The following is a 20077-nucleotide window of genomic DNA, read 5'->3' as shown; positions in this document are numbered from 1 at the left end:
GGACGGACGTGACAGGTTGCGCGCGTTCCCGCGACTACCCACGCTGTCGGCAAGAGTGATACAGTGCCAGCGCGCGATCCACTTCAGCGACCGCTTCGGAACTGCACAATACAGCGTAGGCAGCTTGCATTCGCCTAAGTGCTGACGACGCTCTTGCGCACATACCGCTCGCTGCTTTCACTTCCACACCTTAAAGAGAAAAGCGACAGAGTGCTGTCACCGATGGTTGTCGTTTTGTTACTTTTTGTAAGTGGAATACGAGATCACTTTTGTCTCCTTGGCACGACAACTGCACAACGGGAACAGGTGCGGGGTGGTGTCGTGGGTGATGTTGTTGTTGGTACAGGCGACAACATCACATTTGTGAGATCCGCACCTACCTTTCATCTTGTGGCGTACATGTGCGTACGTGATTCGTACATTGTCGCTACGTGATGTGCCAGTGACGTCGTCCTGGCACCGCGAAGGAAGCTTACGCGTTTGGTGACGTACTCCCGGAAACTTCCTGTAGTAAGGATTCGGTGCAGCCCAGACTGGCCGGTACAAGGCATTGTAGACCGAAGTCTCACATAAGCGTGCTTTTTTTTTAAAATTTTATTTCGAAATCCTGCCTTAGGCCTAGTAATTGTGCTTTCGTTAACTGCAAGACGCAATAACTATGGTTGAAACGGTACTAAGAGTTCAGGAAAAAAATTTCCTACTTCTGTCCCAGTTGAACATCACCGTTGCTCATATAGGACTAAGCTCATACGTCTTACATAGAAGGCAATGATCTTCAAAGAACCTGAGCCTCTTGCCTGAAATAAAATGAGCAGATGAGAAGCACGCAGCATTACGCAGGATGCTTGCCTGCGTCGCTTTACTAGAGACGCTACGGAATGCACAGGAAGGAAGGAAGGAACACGAGAGACACTGAATGCATAGGTTTAGTAAAATGTCATTGCATGAACACCTATGCAAGTCGACACCGGTACAGCAAGGAAATGACTTTGACATTGGGTACGCCTCTACCAGAGGCTGGACTCCCATCCAGTGCTTAAATGCCATCATTTGATCGCTGCTTGTGGGGTCATGTGTGTCGTCTGTGTGACGAGGGGTGTGGGAGGCGGGGTTGTCATGCATATTTTCTTATATTGCTCATCATCTGACCAGGGGGACGCCATGGCCCTCCTTTAAGTGTTTGCAGAGCCCGTCTCTGCTCCCCCAGCCGCACTTTCAGCTTACATAACTTTCGAATTAAACAGAATAGAATTAATTGCTTATGCGTGAGACTGGCGAGTGATTTATATTAGAAAAAAGATTTCAAGAATAATGAAAGCTTAATAATGGTATGCTCGAAAATAACGCACTTGACATGCATCAGTGCACCACTATTTCAGCTAACAAAAAATGGGAAGAACAAACAGTGCACTCCTTGCAGTGCTTGTTATGTCAGATTATGCGTCGAAGTGATTATGTGTCGAAGCCTTCAGTCGCTAGTCCAGCGGTGAGCCATTTGTCTCCTTTCCGGGTGTGCACGTTAGTGTTTTCAACTAGAAGTTGTCTTGAATATAGGATGACAAAGGTGACGAGACCGCCTTTTGCAAGCAGGGACTGGTCGCCTGCCTGTCTCTACTGCGACCACAGCAGCAGCAGCAGCAGCAGCAGCAACAAATACAGCACAATGCCCCGAAGGAAGAGCGCGGAAAATTTGCACAGGGAGCTCGTAACAGTCGCTCGTTACGAGAACGCCTTTACGCGCGGCGTGCTGCGGAGCCCTGCGCGAAGTAGCAGGAAGAACGAGAGAAGAGGCGAAGGCAACGCTTAAGGATGGAAGAAAAAGAAAGGGGGGGGGGGTCACGTTATACCGTTCTTTTCATCCGGTGTAAATGAACAGAAAGAGGGCAAAACCGAGGCGGTCCCTTTCTGAACAGCGTCTCCTCCGTGGGCCGAAAGTGATGGGTGAGGGTTTTGGTCAGGTTGGCAAGAAGGTTCGCGTTCCGGGCTGACTGACCGATGCTGGGGGGCCGGACAAGCGCTACCACGGACAGCAGGAATCTGTGAAAGAGGGGGGAGGGGGGCGAGCGTCGTATAAAAGGTACCCACCGGACGTGTGTCGAGACAAGCAGGCCGAAACTTGCCAGTGGCATCTCAGCTGAGAGTCGTGCCGTGTCGATCCCCCTTCTTGATACGCGAAGGAGCATCTACTACGCCAGCGTCATGAACGCCGTGAGTGACATTACGTGAACCCAATGCGTGAACTACGTGAGCAGCGCAGGATTAGTGTCATCGGATGCAGCTCAGTGGTGTGCACTTTCAGCTCCTGCACTTCAGCACCCTATTTTCAGTACAATGAATTTAATATGAAGTGCCAGATGCGTTAACTACCAAATGTAACCAAAGCTAACCTAAACTAACCTAACGTAGCATAACCTAACGTAGCGGGACCTGAAATAGCCCAACCCGATGTGTCTCAAGGTAGTCTAACCTACCACTAAAGTTTATCCCGGTTGTACCACGCTACTTGAGCAAAGACTTAAAAAATGAATGGCGTGTCGGAAGCAAACTGAACCGAACGCATACTAATATTCACACCAGGCTATAGTTACTCAGGCTACTTTTATTTTCACCTTAACTAACTCCTTAATTATGTTTATTTACCTAACTAAGTATGATCGCGGATTTGTTGAGAACCTTGAGAAACCACCGATTGAATTGTTTCCTGTACGATACGTCTCACGTAGTCATTTTTTCCGTGTTGCAGAGAAAGCCCGCGAATAATGAAAAAAGTCACGTGTCAGAGCGCTTGCGCGCTGCTATCATGCTTCTCTTAAGCGTGCAATTGGCGAAAAAGCTCGAAAACTGCGCCTTTTTCGTTCTTTTCGTTCACTGAAGCATGCAGTTAGTGTGCCAATTTCGTTGATGCTCACGCTATTCACTTCAAGCCGCATGATAGGCACCTCATGGCCATTCCGATATTCTGAGTTGTCAATACCCACTTGTTTACCAGCTCCAACTCCTATTGCCAATCGCCGTATGTCAATTAGAATCGCATCGCTGGCCTTTTCACGGATAATTGTAACTTTATTGACACAACACAGAAACCTCGATGTTCTTATAGCATTCAGTTTTGTCTTCCTTGACATGCTTTGATCTATGTCTTTGAAAAAGACATAGCAAGAAACAGAGAGAATACGCATTAAAAAAAAAAAAAGAAATGTGAGAGGCGATAATACAGTTTTGACGTTGACAACCTCGTGGGAAACAAGGGCCAAAAGTCTTTACAGGGAAGCTGCATATGTGTCGTCGTCGTCGTTGTCGTCGTCGTCGTCGTCGTAGTAGTAGTAGTAGTAGTAGTAGTAGTAGTAGTAGTAGTAGTAGTAGTAGTAGTGGTAGTAGGCGTCACGCAGGTCACGTGACCAGAGGGGGGGAGTGAATAAAGAAATAACACGAAATGATGGTGATAAATTATGACAATGATGCTCGAAATGATACTAAGCTGTCTTAGTCTACCCTCACATACACTCGCTCGCCTGAAGCTTCGTTTTACGACGGTTTTCACGGCGTGGAACAAGCTAAATTCTTATTATCTCGCTCTTGCTGATTACATATGGGTTGCAGGTTTTCTCAGTCGCCTTTTTGCTCGTGGCGTCGATGTGCGTCGTGCACGCCGGCTATCCAGCGCTGCTGCCGTACGGCTACGGCTACGGAGCCGCACACGCCCTCGTGGTGCCCAAGGTGGTTGCTCCCGTGTACACGCCAGTTGTGGCCAAGGTGCCCACGGCCGTCAGCTACTCCTACTTCCACGCCGTCCACCCGCCACCGGTGATCAAGCTGCACGCAGCACCAGCCCTGGTGAAGCTGCCATACGCGCCGCTCTACCACTGAGGGACAAGCACGACCATCCCCCACCTGCTAAACGCATGGAACCAAGCCTGTCAGGTGAGCGTCCTCTGTACACTCTAAGAAAAAAAAATTGACACTATTTTTCTGAGTTCTGACTTGCCATCCACACAACTCTATTTAAAATAAAGATACAAGTGAACTCTCATTGGAGATCATTATACTCTATATTATAGTCGGAGAGACGTGAGACCTCAAAGAGAGTTAAAGTGTCTCCTTAAAGAGAGTCATTTACATGGCAAGTCAAGACTCGCCGAAAAGAGTAACACACACTCTTCTTTTTTTCCTTAGAGTGTATGTACTAGAGGATCACTCTGCTGTGACGGCGTATTCGGGATTATCATTACACTGTTTTTTTTTAATGTGCAAGGTTTTCAACTGCGGAGCTCTTTGAACCGAGCATTAGTCCGTGACGGGTGAACAGAAATGATCGTCACCATGAATTGACACGCGGTCTCTTCGTCCTCTTGTTCGGTTTCGCTACCAGAACAGGTACGCCAATTTGCCCAGCGTGGGATGCGATAACTCTGATGGGTGAGAGAACGAATACAGAAAGAAAGAAAGGGAAAGAGAGAGAGAGATTGAAAGAGAGAGAAATATAAAAATATTCTTCGTGAAAAAACTTTCTTGGCAAGGCGGGATTTGAACCCGCGTACCCACGATCCGAAGGCGAGCGTCCCAACAACTCGGCTATCCAGGCACGCTAGCAGAGCACAGCATAGCCTTGTATAGTATATTATAGGACGGGGGTGGGCAAAGGAAGTGAGGGTGAGGAGGACAAATGTGTGGTTGGCGAGGAGGGAAAGGAGGAGGATTGACAGTAAAGCATAGCATAGAAGAATGAGCAAGATAGAAATAGAGAAATGGAGAGAAAGAAATTAAGCAAAAAAGAGAAAAAAAATTGAGAGGAAAAAGTAAGAGGAAATAAGCGGGAATAGAGAGAGAGAAAGAAAGAAAGGGAACAAAGAGAAAGAAAAATAGAAAGGGCAGGGAAGAGAAAGAAATCGATAGATAGAGAAATGAATAAATAGAAGTAAGCAGAGAAAAAGGACACAGTAAGAAACAGAGAGAACAGAGAAATAAAAGAAAGAGAGGAAGAAAGAAAGAGACAAACTAAAGAGAAACAAAGACTGCCGCCCAGTTGTGCACTTCCTTCAGGCTGGCAGCACTATAGCGAGAAGCTGCCTTAATTTTTACCATACGCGAAAATCTTGGCACACCCATAATTTCTTGGTATCTACCCCGCTCATACAGCGACGTCGCGGCTGTGAATAGTAACTGCGGCCTTATGCGCAGTAGAGTGGCATCTGAGACTCCCAGATCGGTCAATTAATTGAAGAGGAAAGGGTAATAAGAGCGGAATAGAGGAATCAACCTGGGGACAAAATTCAATTGGCGCGTCTACAACTAAGGGCAGCGTTAGGATCAAATGCGCTTTTTGCCACGGGGTGCCGCCGCGTGCCGGACGCCACCCTCTATATTGCGCTAAAATTACACAGTAGCGACACTAGCGCGCACTGGAATAATAACAATGTGAAAGAGTGATCGCATTTCATGATGCGCGCTTGAATTCATGACCCTCGCTTGGCGTAGCTTTTTCCCCCATGTCATCCCTCCCTGAGTAGCTTCCAGCGCTCTCGTCGGGACGAAAGGAGGAGAGGGAAAGCACTTAAAGTGTTCGACAAATTCACGTAACTCCGCTCGTTGTTAACGGATTCGAAAATTTTTTGCGCCGATTGATTTGTGGGACAATAAACTCCGATCATGAGGTAAATCGATGATTACCTAGAAAAGTGGTTCAGGACCCATTATGACGTGCAGATTTCCCTGCAGTTTCCACGACCTCGCTCCAGACGGCGCTCGAAGCTCGGCAACTGGGACTCGCCTGTGTACCCGGCGCCTCGGTCCACGGACGCGGTGAGAAGTCGACGCAAACTGCGCGTCTGGCCAATCTGCAGCACGTCATCAATGTATAAAGTCGCCTGAATAAAAAAAAATATGCCACGAATAATCTCCTACGACAGTTGTCAAGAGATGCGTAAGCGTGGAGTTTTATTGTAGGTTGTGGCCTTTCCTATAAAAACGTCGCTCTCGGGTGGCAATGGCATGACCTATTTCATCTTTTTTTTTTTCCAGTGTTCGTTAGCGTCTGGAACGCCCCCACAGATGGCGTATCGCGCGACGACCGGAACTCGAGTTTGAGATTAAACTTACGCAAAGTTTTCCTGATGTGCGCAATCCTCCATGTCCGCGTTACACGTTATCCTAGAGAGAACGTTTACAGCGAAATACGTTACGAGACCACAACAACGGCCTTTTTCGGCGCCGTAGTTGTCCGCCGCCGCCGCCGCCGCCGGTATCCGTAACCACTATGGCGCGAAATAAGAAAAAAATATCCAGGCTGGAACGTGGTTCGAACCTGGACCTTCTGCATGGGAACCCAGTATTGTATACCTCAGAGCTATGCCGGTGCTTGAAACTGCTTTGCAAAAAGACGCTATACAGGCTTTATGGCGGGAAGGAACCACATTAACATATGTAATATAGCGTGGTAGAAGAGTAAAACCACGACCAGGCGGCCACACAATGCGAATTGCGCAACGAGTGTGTTGTTAAATGCTTCCAAACCATTACAAAGGGCTCTGACATAATTCTTCATTGTCATCAGGCACAGCATCAACAAAGTGCACATAATGCCTTACAGATGTTTAGCGGGTACCACGGTTCTCCGCAAAATGACGAAACATGGCATAGTGGCTGCTTCCCTACATCACGGAAATTATGATTACTTTTAGCGTAGTGGGTTCCTCGCAAGTGCACTTCTATTCGTTGCCAAGGAAGCCCATAAGGCCCCCATGATCCATTTCGTGAGGGTCTCAATAAAGCTTTTTCTCCCTCTCTCTCTTTCTCACGTTAACGTATATTATATAGCGTGGTAGGAGAGTGAAATAGCAACCGGGCGTCACACAGTGCAAATTACATAACTAGTGGGTAGTTTAAAGCTTCCAACCCATTACGAAGGGCTCAGCCATAATTCTTCATCGTCATCAGCCACAGCACGAAGTGCACATAATGCCTTACAGATGTGTAGCTGGTAGCTCGTTTCTCCTCGCAATTACCAATAATGGTGTAGTGAGGACCTCCAAATTTCACACAAATTATGATTTATGGCACAGTGAGCACCTTGCTAGTGTACCTGTATTAGTAGCCCCAATAGAGTATATAACGGGCTCAGGGATTACAAAAAGAATTTACAGTAGAACACTGCCTCCGAACGCTTCGTCGAGATATTTCATGGTAGTGGCTACAAGTGGGATAAAAGCCCTCTCTGAAGGACAAGAAACGGCTTTACTTCCATTATGTGCTTTTCTAAGACGCTCTCCAAAATGCTGTTGTCAGTGGATGAGGACAAGACCGCGCTATACCACACTCTGAGAAAAAAAAAAAAAGAAAAGAGTGCGTGTTACTCTTTTTTGAGAGTCTTGACCTGGCCCGTATATAACTCGCTTTAAAGATACACGTTAACTCTTTCTTCGAGATTCGCGCTTCCCATGACTATCCAAGAAAGTAGAATGATTCCAGAAGGGATTTAACGGGCATCTTGAGAGGAGAGAGGAAGTTCAAGTGATATATATGTGACAATTGAAGACTCACGAAAAAGAGGAACAGGAGCCTTGCTTTTTCCTTAGAGTGTAGTTAATATCCGGTGTGACTCAATGATCCATAGTGACGTTATGTAAGAAGGGCTGGTATACAATTACGGCACCGCACGCTACTTATCTCTTAGCAGATGGTGACATCTGGGTGTGTTACCCCAAACACTTTAATAAACATTTCCCGAGCTATGAATGTCACGCCTGAAAATCAATGAAACAGAGTATGACCGGGTTTCAAAATGTGGTTTTACTCTAAATATCTTGTTTATTTATAAATATATAACAATAAAACAACCAAGCAACAACATTTTTACATGCAGCATTCAGCTGACATTGCTTCGTAGACTTTCTGCAGTGTACGTTTCGAAGTATCGGTTTCCAGGAATGGCGCAGTCGTTAGTTTCCCGCCGGTCGAAAGTGGAGATCCCCGTTGACCTTGCTACAGTGACTATGCTTGTTCCAGGCGCCATGCTGGAAGCAGGATGATTGGACGACGCTCGTCTCGCAGGCTTATCTGTTCGTCCCAGGGCCACCCATTCCCCGCCATTGAACACACGATGGGACTACAGGCCTCCTATTTCTTGTAGGCACCGAAGACGGCCGGGGCGGCGGCGAAAGCGGTGCCACCGGTCGGGTGCACGGTGTGGTGCTCGTGGTGGTGGAACTCGTGGTGCGGTGTGTGGACGTCACCGAATGCCGTCTGCACGACGCGGTTGTTGATGAACGGGCCCCTCTGGACCACCGTGCGGGACGTGGGCAGGCCGTAGCCATAGCCTCCGAGGCCGGTGAGGCCGTAACCGGTGGTCAGACCGTAGCCAGCACCATAGCCAGCACCGTAGCCGGCACCGTATGTTGCGAGTCCGGTTCCGTAGGTGGCAACGCCCGTTCCGACTGTTCCTACTGTTCCGACGGTTCCGACGCCGTAGCCGAGACCATAACCGGCCCCGTAGCCAAGGCCATAACCAGCACCGTAGCCGAGACCAGTTGTGTAACCAAGGCCGAGACCACCGCCGTAACCGTAGCCGGTGACCGTGTGTCCTGGATACACGGCGGCTCCGTGGCTCACGACGGTCGTGGCAGCAGGGGCGGCGACGGAGACTGCGGGTGCGTGTGCCACAGTCACTGCCGGGGCGGCAGCTACGGACACGGCTGGAGCAGCGGCCACAGAGTAGGACGGTGCAGCGTAGGCTCCGTATGCTCCGAGGGCTCCGTAGGCGGCAGTGCCGTAGGCGGCACCTCCATATGCAGCGCTGCCGTAAGCTCCGAGGGGCCTGGAGGCAACGACGTGACTAGCGCCAGTGGTATAACCGTGAACGCCGGACGAGTGGACGGACACGACGTGTCCCGTGTGCGGATCGTAGACTCCGGACTCGTGGTCGCGCGGCACCACGTCGGTGTTATGCCTGATGAAGGTGGAGTGGTGCGTGGAGCCGTCCGGGTGGGCGATGGTGTGCGAGAAGCCCTCGGTGGCGGGGTGCAGGCCGCCGGCGTTGACGGCGCTCCAGAACGCCAGCACGTTGAGAATCAAGAGCTGCACCTGCAGAGATAATTAGAACTAAGTGACTTAGAGATGAGGAAAGCTTTTATTGCAGCACCACGTGTTGAAATTGATTGATGCTAATTCTATAGGTTTTGCGTACTGCAGATTATTCTTTAACAAAAACAAATGTGCTTATTAAGTGTGTGCTATATGTAACGCACAAAAGTTCTCACAAGGCACCGATGAACTAGAGGTACTGCCTCAAAATCACTAATACAAGAAGTTACTTTGAGCATGTTTTAGTTCCAGAGAGCGCTCCTGATCGCTCAAACAGACGCAAGCAGGCGAGGAGGCAGTTCGTTTGCGATTGAACGCTTGAATTTTTCCCTTTCTACAGCAACTTGAAAATCCAAAAAGCGCCGAAAGTATCCAGAAGTAACGTGGTTGTAGTTTTTCATTCAGAGGTACGAGCTGCTTACACAACCGTTGTACCCCAACGAAAATTACGGCTCGGCGCGTTTAATCGAACAATCCTCAACTTACTCCGTTGAAGGCAGCCATGTTGGGAGAGGAAAAAAATCGAACGACGCTACCACAGACGATACTCTTCACTTGGGTAGGAGCCCGAGAGCCGGAAGCCTCGCTTATATACCGGCTCCGCGTCGACAAGAGAGGGCCAAGAGAGGAAAGGCTACATGGGCCTCGGAAAGAGGAGGCTCATGGGAATCCCATATCTCGCTTAATCTCGGATAATCCCCCCTCGGAGCCGAATTAAAGCGCCCACAAGGTACGCGCCAGCGTCTCGCGCCTGATCTGCACGCTCTTCACGTGCGCTCGCCTCGAAGGAACACAGGCCGAGTTTTCTTCGAGTGAGTGAGTGCGAGCGCGTGGATGAGGCGGCTGCGTAGATCGAGTTTGGTGCTGCAGGGTCACACGGCCAACGGTGAGCTTCGAGCGCTCGCTGTAACGCCCTTCTCTCTCCTCCCGTTTCGCACAGAACTTCTCCACCGATTCCTCTTTATCTGTTTCGGCATCAATCGCCCGTTGTAGTTTGGATTCTCTCGTTCCTTCCTTTCCTGTGTACCGGAACGATAAAGAAGGCTTTCACATTTGCCATCGCGAAGACAATTCTTAGCGAGCATTTCTTTTTTTTGCGTTTACCACCGGGTAATTCTTTTTTGTAGCGTATACGTTTCTACTGAAAGTGCGCCTGGGAAGCAACGGTACGCCATTTTCTTTTGAAACTCGGTGAAACTTCATTTGCATAAAACAGAGACAGCGCCAAGTTTTAATCGGAAGCAAGGTCGACCATACATTCTTTCTCCAGAAAAAAAGAAACACAAAAAGAAAACAAAAAACAAACAAACAGACCATGCCGGTGCTTCTCCAGCGGCATTTGCTTCTGTGTGCCACACTCTGCTGCCCTTGCACTGTTTTTAGCCGCAGCACTGTCAGCGCTCAAAGAAGAGTAATTGGAGGACAACTAGCGAATCTCAAACGTTGCACCCGCGATCCGAGCATGAAAATTCCATCGTACAGGGTCAATCGGCCATAGGTATTCTACGTAATTGATGAAGTTTCACGCTTCTGCAACGACAACAAATAGGGCCTGTGTGAGGTGCTTCTGAGGGTACCGCCATAAAATTCCTCGTCTCTCTTCTTTTTCTTTTTGTCATTTTTACCGAGCAGTTTTCTTTAGTGTCGGGAGCCCAACTTTTCAACGGTGCGTTTTATCATGCTCATATTGGCGCGCGTTCGTGACGCGTCGAAGCTTGCTAGCAGGACAGCTCGAAGATGGCATTGTCTTTATTTAATCTCCGCATAATTCTTTGAAGTATGTTGCGTGAACGGAGCGATGTAGGACGCGGTTGCGCGCACCCTTATCCGAAGTTCCATCACGGTGAAAGAGCTCGAGAAGGGCCAGATATCGAACGAAAAACATTTTGCTCGCAAAAGATCGCTTGATCTGCAACATAAAAACGCCCGGTCAAGGACCAAAGGTGCTATAGTGAAAAACATGCAATAGGCGCGGCGTCTAGATTATGACTTTCCATTTCATTATGCCGGAGGCACAACTACCCTACCACACATAATTTTTTGGTTTTCTTATCAAGATCACCGAGTATTGAAGTGGCTTTTTCCTTTTTTCATCGCTTTCTTCACAGCGTCCTTCACGTTACCTGCGTAAGTTTATAAAAACTGAACCGTCAATGCCGGAATCTACCAAAGCATTCCTGAAAACATCACAGACATCATGTGAGTCACGTGCCACGCGATAATACAACGCGAGACTGCTGTTTAGAAGATGGAGATTTGTGCGGTTATTGCTCGCGCAAGCGCCATCTACTTAATATCAGTGCATCAATGAGCGGGTTGTCCGTAGCATTCGTAACGGTCGCGCTCAGTAGAAACAAATATCATACGCTAAAGTCCCATTCCTAAACATCTTTACTGATCAGCAAATGAAGTGTACAGAACATGCGCTATTAATATCGGTGACGTCATTGTAAGACTCAGTGTACAATCTGCATAGTGCCGCAGTAAACATTTGTTATTCGTCCTTTCCTCATTTCTGCTTTTACGGACACTATAGAGATAAGTTAAATTAGTCCGTGCTAATAAACTACGCTTTTAAAGATATTTTGTTAATTTCCCAAAAACAGATTGAGTAGTATTGGGAATATCTTTCATTGGGAGAAACATCGGAGCGTCCTTCCCGCCGCAGGGGGCGTATTCAGGCTGATGATGAATGAATTGAATAGAATATTAAAATTCAGGCGAAAAATTTTGCATTTTTCATTTCGCTCCAGAATCTCGGCACTGTGACCTCAGTGCGACGTCGCGTATCTCGGCGACAAATCACTTTTCATCTACCGTTGGACTGCATGTGCTGATCTGTAAATGGACTAAGATGTAGTCCATCTGCGAATGTACTGCACCTGTAAACTAACTAAGTGTAAACGAATCAACCTTATCGATGGATTTAGTCTATTTGCAGAACTAAGAGGAGGGGAGAGTAATCCAGGCGTGATGTACTGGTGGATATCGGACAGCATGTTCCTTTACGATGACGCAGTCACCAAGATTCGAATCCATGCGGATCCCCCGTGGTAAATATCTATGTAATGACCCAGCGGACTCACGCCTCCACACAGACAAACCCACCCTAACCACAACCGGGCTGACTATTTCATTTCAGTTCATTTAATTTATTGTATCCTCAGGGCCAAACAAGACATTACAGAGGGGAGGGGGTGGCAGGTTTCATTGGAAGTTGTACAAAATAAGTAAAATTTAACATGCATAATTCAGTAGGAGTACAATGAGGGAAAAAGCTAAGAAGCTATTAAAGCAATATAAAGCATATAACAAAAATAAAATATGAAAATGCAAGAATAACAAGACCTATACAAAATATAGGGGTAAATCAAATGGAATTCTAGTTATCGGTGTTCTTTAAGGCATCGCGAAAAAAGTAATTATCACTAATAGATACAATGTTTTCGGGAATGTGTTTCCACTCTAGGGACGTCCGAGGAATGAATGACTGGCAAAATGTGTTTGCGCTGCTAGAAGGAACACGAACCTTGTAAGAATGATCGATGCGACGCGATACATAGCGCGGAGTTGAATAAATATGTCATGCAATGTTGTGTGGTGAAACATTTTATGAAGTAATGATAAACGGGAAATTTTACAGGCTAGTTGCTGTATGTCAAGGCACAACTTACCATCTCCCAGAGGCTAGCCCAATTCCGTTCATCTATCTCCAGCATCTCTGCTACGTCTTCTTCGTCAGCCGGTCAACACAAGACAGAGGTCTACGACCATAATGGAATCTCCAAGTCAGAAAATGCGCAGGAGAGCCGCCTTCTTTCTCAGATGACATTGTCATCCATCTTCTATGAGTCTGGAGGACCGCACGAAGGTACGGAGCAGAAGACAATCATTACCCGTCTTCACGGAGCAAAGTAGTCGCTCGAAATTCTTCATCCGAAACGTCATTGTCTGTACCGCAGCCGTCGGGAGAAGAATCAGAGCAAGGAGCGTGACTTTCTCCGTACTCAGTCCCTTACCTGCACGTGCTCGTAGATACTACGTGCCATCCATGCCCCTCAGTGAAGCGATCACACTGGACATCGAAGAACGCTCCGCAAAGCAAAACGATGTATGCCGGCCATGCAAGCGCCATCTCGGCCATGTTAATGCCGAAATGGTACGCAAGTAAATACATGTTTTTTTTTTTTTTGCAAGCGTGCTCCTTATTCTTGAACATATCCTAGCCACAAGAACCCTCCTGAAAAATTACACAGGTCGTGAGTTCGACCCCTGCTGAAGCTTTCGCATTTCTACGGAGGCGAAATGATAGAGGCGCGTGTTCTTTGCGATATCAGTGCACGTTAAAGAACACGAGATGATCGAATTTCCGGAGCCCTCCACTACAGCATGCCTCATAAGCACACCGTGAATCTGGCACGTAAAACCCCGCACGTAATTATTATTAAATTACACAAGGAACAAAGGAGCACGCTTTATAGTAAGAAGCTAAATTTTGCTTAGTTTTGCTCTTATGAGTTCTTCTATGTGTGTTTTCTGTTACTTTATTAGCGCAATGTTGTGAGTAGCTGTTCTCTATTTCTCTCTCTCTCTCTGTCCCTCGTTTGCTGCCACGTACGAAACCAACGCGCCTCGCGCGAGCAGAGAACAGGATAAGGCAAACATCCGAAGCAGGGCGACCAAATTCCTCACGCGGCAGCGTTCTTGAGAATTCCCGCTCGGGCGCTCCACGCGATAGCATCGCGCAGACGACCTCATCCTTTTCTATTACGCGACTTCATCGGCAGGCACCGTGCACCTCGATATACAGCGGACTCCCGTTTTCGCGCAGCGTCTATGCAGCACGTGCCTCGCGGCCATCGACATTGAGCTCGCTTCCAGCGAGTTGCTGCCGTTCAGTAGCGACCCCAGGACACTCGTTGTCGAAAGACCTAGCCTCTTCGATGTGCAACTCACGGCGGTCTCCCTGTCGAAAACGAATGGGATTTTTTTTTTATTTTCTCAAGCGCGCTCTCGCGACCTTGATAAGACGAGGAGAAAGTGCAGCTCCACCCACGCTTTCGTAAACAACCGCAGTGGTCGTGGTGTCCTAGAGCGTATACTGTGCGAGTGGTCCTGGGTTCGATTCCCAGCGCCTCCGGGAAACCGCTGGGTTTTCTAATGCACTCTAAAGAACAGAATAGGGTACGTGCGACTCTTTTCGCTGAGCCCTGACTTACCACGTTTATGACTCCTTTTAAAGAGACACGCGAACTCTCTTTCGAGATCATTATACTCTCATCGGAGAGTCGTGGGACCCAAAAGAGAGTTAACGTGTCTCTCTAAAGAGAGTCATATACGTGGTTAGTCAGGAGTCGCAAAAAATAGTCCAAAGGCTCGTTTTCCTTCTTACAGTGTGCGCAGTCGATTGCGTAGTGGCACGAGTATAAGAAATACTGATTTCTGCAACACATAAGGGGTAGTCCCTCAGCGTTGTCGAGGGGAGGGATGCAAGTGAAAGAAGAAAGGCGAGGCCACCTTTTCGAGAAATGAGTACCCACAGCACAGAGTGCCAGGCCAGGGTACCTTTCTCACCAATAGAAAAACTGGTGGGTGCTCGGCGACACTGGAAATCGAAACCCGTGGCTCCCGTATTTAAAGGGGACGCTCTAACCACAGGATCAATTCTGCGGATGTGTATGAGTACTCGCCTTGAGTTTGTGGCATTTCTTTCCCGCTCTCCTCTATCATTCTATAGTTTTACATTTCATTATTGCCATGACTAAGCGTGAGGACTGTTTTCAGCATGGGAAGTACAATTGCTATTATTGCAAAAAGCCTGTACAAAGGAAAAACAACCCCTCACTCCTTAAGAACTCCGCGTACAGAGATATAGCTTTCTGATGAGCTGTCGCTGAACGTCAGAAAGCCTGGGTGTGACCAGACAGTAAGTTGAGAGATGTATACATCAGTTGGCATGTCTTTATTGGTTTCATAGTACCATTCTTTAATATTTTTCTTGTACAGTCATTACACACTTGTCTTCGGTCGATACATTGTTTTTTTTTCTTTTTTTGAAGCCGTTCAGTCCTGAGGATGAAAAACTGTTGAGCCGCGATCACTTCCGCAACCTGGACTCCGTTCCCTGCACAGAGAAATGTCATCACACAACATTCAGGCACGCGTGGCCGCATCGAAGGTCGAGTCGATCGTTCGCATCGCCGATTGCTGATAACACGCGATAGCTATCAGGTGCTGAGTGCTGTACGCGGCCATCTGGCAACCTGTCAACAGGCCGTGGTTGGCAGATTTTGAAGACGCGCGCAGAGTATTTCGCAAGGTGCGCCCATAAATAAATGCGCGAGACCAGTGAGAAGAATAAAGCACCGATTGCCAGCAGAATATCAGGTCTCTGTCTCTCTCGTTTAGTGCCCACTTGAAGTTGAATGTGTCTTCAGCTGCCATAAATGAAGTGAGTGTTAACTAAAATAACCTAATCTTACCTAATCGATACTTACAACGCGTTTCTAGAGCACAAAGAAAGACGCACAAAAAGAACACACGTATATGTACACAAGATAAGCGCTAACAGCTGTTAGTTCGCGGTCGTCTTCTGTACATACGTGTGTTCTTTTTGTGCATCTTGGTTTGTGCTCGAACAGCGCGTTCCAAGTATCGACTATGCACAACCGATGATGATGATGATGGTGATGATGATGTTGTTGGTTGCTGGCAGATTTAGCCTCGCGAAATTTGCAGGCAATTGCACCGCCCAGTTTTCTTCCTTTCAGGTTAAGCTTAAGTAATACCCTCTTTAAAGCGAAGCGCGGGCAGGCTACCAAGAAGTGCAACCAACTAGCCCCTACTCTGGCTCTTCTAGCAACCTAACCTAACCTGAACTAAACGAACTATGAACATAAAATATTATACGCTTAAGGAACAGTTCATGAAAAGTTGGGCGTGACGTCAATGGCGATGACAATAACCCTGGATCGTATGTTTCGAACTAAAGAAACCGATAGGGAGTTGAACCCCAATAGATTGCTTCCGACGCCGACATATCTTGCAAACCGAGACACCGCGACTAGCCTGCTTCGCAGTATCAGTTTACCCGACTCGAAGATTATGCTGTGTCGACTTCACACAACCACAACCGGGAAAAAATTGTGATAGGCTTGAAGAGATTGTCAGATGACTATCTCTTCGATATTAAAGGCCATTCCTCTGAAGAGTGCGCGCTCACCTGAAATATCATACCCTGCAGTCGGTATGCGGTTACACGTCCTTTATTTTCCAACCAGATGAAACGGTGCGGCAGCAACGGGATGTGTCTGGGCGAGTGACGTGTACGTGTAGGAGTAGCCGGGCAGCGCCGCCACAACGGGAGCCGGCGCCGGGTGGGCCACTACAGGGTGGTGGAACACTGGTGCGTGGTGCAAGACATACGGTGCGGCTAACGGTGCGGCAGCCACGTATGGCGCCGCAGGCAGCACACTGGCATCGCAGACGCACGCGGCAACGGCGAAAGCGAATACAAGAACCACCTGCGAGCGGAATGAAGAGACGAACCGACCTATACGGTACACGTCAGCAAAGCAGAACATGGCAGATAACGAGCGACTTGCACAGGAACTCCACTCGCTGGGCTCAGAGCGAACGTTATCATTGGAGAAAGTACTAGGCCAATGCATGGCCATCAGAGATAATGGTTCACACCACATCACAGATAAATCACAGAGCAATAAAAGTGCTCGCTAAATCAGTTCTGCGGAATCCCGCAAGGTGGCGGAAGGGTTAAGAAAGGGAAATTGACAACCACCCGTTTGTAGCACGAAGCCACAAGGAAATCCGTACGGATTTCTCAGAAAGAAAGCTTCTGAAAGAAGCTTTCTCTCTGAGAAATGCGTATTTCGCGGACACCAGACTCTAGTTGGCCCTGGGCAGTCTTGGTGATCGGAGTTTTACAGAAGGAAATATCCTGCATGGGATCCTGGGATCACAGCCCACCATCCCAGAAAGCCACGCTAGCCCTTCTGCAATACTTGAACGGAACTGAATTAGGTACTCGTCCCTAGCCACTGCTACACTATGCATGTGACTATTGAATCATCCAGACTCACGCTTCTCTATCTTTTACCTCTTCCCCGCTGCCCTCTCCATGCGTAGGGTAGTAAACTGGGAAAGTATATTCGACCTACTTTGCTTTTCTTCAGCTCCTCTCCTTCTCCCCGTTCCTCCCTCTCACTCTTTCTCTCTATCTATCCTGGCTGGGGCATATACCTGTACCTGTTCCGAAGAACTGGCCTTGCTTTCAGAGCGGTTGGGGTAGTAAGCCCGCTGGACTCGTTCACGTGCACTGTACCCCTACTCAGTTGCACGTAATTAGTGGCCCAAGCCTTCTACGTGGGGCACGTGTATGCTCAAGCTCGACCAAATGGGAAGCAAACAAACAGAAGCCCGTCAGCTCGGCTAACTGAAGGCCTTGCAAAACTGTGCAGAAGCTGATCTCTATTTGTAAAATTACGGACTGCTTCTTCGTGCACTCCATTCACGCAACACCTGGCAGTTATCGTCACGTCGATATACGCCAAGTGCTTCCGCGACGCCAACGAAAGTACAAGCGTCGTCGTCGTATTTGTGCAAGAACGGAGGGCTATATTGGTGAAAGACATCCACCGGCATATACACACACGTTGCCTGATGTACCGCTAGATTTCTCCCGCTCACTTTCCTGCCCGTTTTCCCGGAGGATGTTCTACCCGCCAGGGACGTCGAAATCTCAAACCCACGGGCGTTTTAAGTAAGAGTGAGCGAGAAGATACTAAAATGGACTATCTGCGCCGCCGTCCTTTTTTCGGAATCGTAACGTGTACACCGTTTAAGTTGCCCGATGAAAAAGAAAGGAAAAAAAAAACTTTTGTGATGCTGTTCAAGAACGAGCGAAAGAAACACCACGATAACGAAGGGAAGGTGAACGCTGTATCTCAGCCGATACTTAAAAGTGAATACGTAAATCAGGGAACCGTACGTCGCGATATTCCAGTGCCGTCTTTGTCTCCCGCTGAGGAGTGAGTGCTCGGGGCCATAGCGTTCCGCTTGAGCGGGCGTGTATCGAGATGTGATAACTTGAAAATGGTGTCGCGGGTTAGCATCTGAGCTCGACTCGACCAACGCGACACCGCTGCTTTACATTGGAGAAGAGCTGTACTCAGCGCACTTGCCTGAGGCGGGAGAGCTTGATTTACCGCGCGCCTTTCCCAAGGCTTTCGAGGGGAGAGCGAGACGCCGATCCGCCTCGCTTCGAGTAACGAGAGCTTGCTGACTTCGTTCCATGTTGCTCTAACGACGTCGTGCAAGTCGCATTAGCGCTTCGAGGGAGAGCACAGCGCAGCTCGACAAGTGACTAATCATGTCAGATTAGTCGGCGCGTGCTACAGGGGAACGGGATGGAGAGCGGTGAATAGACAAATTTAGAGATTAGCGTACAACACGGCCCGGCTTCAGAACCGAACGATTGCGCACTGATTATTTCAGCGAAACGGCAAAAGCCGTTGGGGCCCTGTACGGATGCGTTTCTTATCGGTGCGATATCGGCGCTGGGTGAAAAATAGAGCTTGTATACGAAGGCACAAATTGAAAGCTCCACAGACGCGCATTTACATGAAGCGGAGGCGCTCGCGTGGGATCTCGCAGCGCCGACGGCGTAAATAGAGATACAGTTAAAACTCGAACTAACGAAATCCAATTTTACGAATTTCCCGATCTAACGAACAAATTTCCATTCCCCGGCAAGTACCCATAGAGTTGAATGTTCTCATCCACTCGAATTAACGACGCTTTTATGGGATACAACTCGATTTAACGAAGCTCTTCCGGAAATAAATCAGCGAAACTGCAGTGATTTCTTTTCACATTTCCTTGAAACTTTTTGCACAGACGGCTTTCCTTCAGACGTACGCTGTAACGCTATCGCATTAAAACATCTAGTCGTCGTCACGACTCTAGTTTTGTTCTGACGAGGCTGCACGCCGCGCCCGTGCAGGGAACAACGTAATTAACAGTCGGTAGCGCTTTTACATGTAAAATGACGCTAGGGGTGGCAGTGGTTTGTTGTCTCTGCAAATACTCCCGTAGGAACACGGTGGTCGCTTTCGTTATTGAATGGTTTATGCGACAGATGACCCTGATCGTCTCCTCGCAACTTTCTTGCTATGCCTGCTAGCGAATTAACTGCATTCCTTCTCCCCGTCTTTCGGCACGTTTCATAGCTACGCGTAACGGTCTACCTGGCCTTATCGCCCGGACACAGGAGGCTTCATGCTCGAGCTGCCATCGCGCAGTTTTCGTGCGCGTAGGCGTGCATTAGTGGCAAATGAAATCCCGCGGCAGCTTTCGGGTGACGCTACGACTACGTTACAATATTAGATTTCGAAGTACCGAAAAGTCCCTTTTCTCGATTTTAAGAACTTCTCGATTTAACGAGATAGTTCGAGCACTCATCACTTCGTTAAATCGAGTTTCAACTGTATATCTCAGATAACGACGGCGTAACAGGGGGAAGGGTGGATTTGGGTAATTAACTCCCCCCCCCCTTTTCCTCCAAAACGTTAAAATTTCGCATTTAGATAAGCAAAATTCACTCAATTTTCCAGGACTTTATCAGACGACATATACGGATGCGTACCACGCGGTTTCTAAGCTTGTCAGATTCAGTAACAAAACATTGATAACGCTTTGCTTCCCCTAGGATATACTCACGGCTTTCATGATGTGTGTGTAAAAGGTCGGCGAGACTAGGACGAACAAGTTCACGGAGATCCGTACGGTAAAACGTGGCACGCTCTTCGGCTCGAGTGTTTCAGCGCGGAGTTTTTCTTATATACGAGCACTCTAGAGGACGAGAAGAAGATGATGCAAATGAACACCTAAGGTGCCGCGAGTGAAGGAGTTGTGAGTGTGTGTGCACATGAAACGGAGAGGAGTGCGTGACCACCGGCAGTGGCGCGGTATGCGCGTTCACCAC

The 20077-nt window shown here is 48.2% G+C and overlaps 2 protein-coding genes and 1 long non-coding RNA gene across 4 annotated transcripts; 1 reads left to right on the top strand and 2 right to left on the bottom strand.

The window, feature by feature from the left end:
• The first annotated feature begins 2119 nt into the window (after window positions 1-2119).
• Window positions 2120-5910, top strand: LOC119398070 (uncharacterized). The gene is made up of 3 exons (XM_037665322.2): window positions 2120-2208; window positions 3601-3921; window positions 5716-5910. Exons 1-2 carry the CDS (start codon window positions 2200-2202, stop codon window positions 3865-3867), a joined length of 276 nt encoding a protein of 91 aa, XP_037521250.1. The 5' UTR covers window positions 2120-2199; the 3' UTR covers window positions 3868-3921; window positions 5716-5910.
• Window positions 5911-7783: 1873 nt separating this feature from the next.
• On the bottom strand, window positions 7784-9087 carry LOC119396748 (shematrin-like protein 2; the record flags this gene model as incomplete). Its single annotated transcript, XM_049417213.1, has 1 exon — window positions 7784-9087. A coding segment is annotated over one exon (975 nt), but the record flags the coding sequence as incomplete, so codon positions are not given.
• A 5944-nt stretch (window positions 9088-15031) lies between these two features.
• On the bottom strand, window positions 15032-19864 carry LOC119396749 (uncharacterized). 2 transcript variants are annotated; one of them, XR_005184488.2, is made up of 3 exons: window positions 19813-19864; window positions 16298-16598; window positions 15032-15199 (listed from the first exon to the last, which is right to left on the bottom strand). It is a non-coding gene; the product is annotated as an uncharacterized LOC119396749 (long non-coding RNA). The 2 variants fall into 2 exon arrangements; XR_005184487.2 differs by lacking the exon at window positions 19813-19864 and adding an exon at window positions 18083-18444.
• Between the last annotated feature and the right edge of the window lie 213 nt (window positions 19865-20077).

Source organism: Rhipicephalus sanguineus, chromosome 6 (genome assembly GCF_013339695.2).
Source record: "Rhipicephalus sanguineus isolate Rsan-2018 chromosome 6, BIME_Rsan_1.4, whole genome shotgun sequence".
NCBI classification, from domain to species: Eukaryota; Metazoa; Arthropoda; class Arachnida; order Ixodida; family Ixodidae; genus Rhipicephalus; species Rhipicephalus sanguineus.
This window is presented reverse-complemented; position numbering and strand designations above follow the sequence as displayed.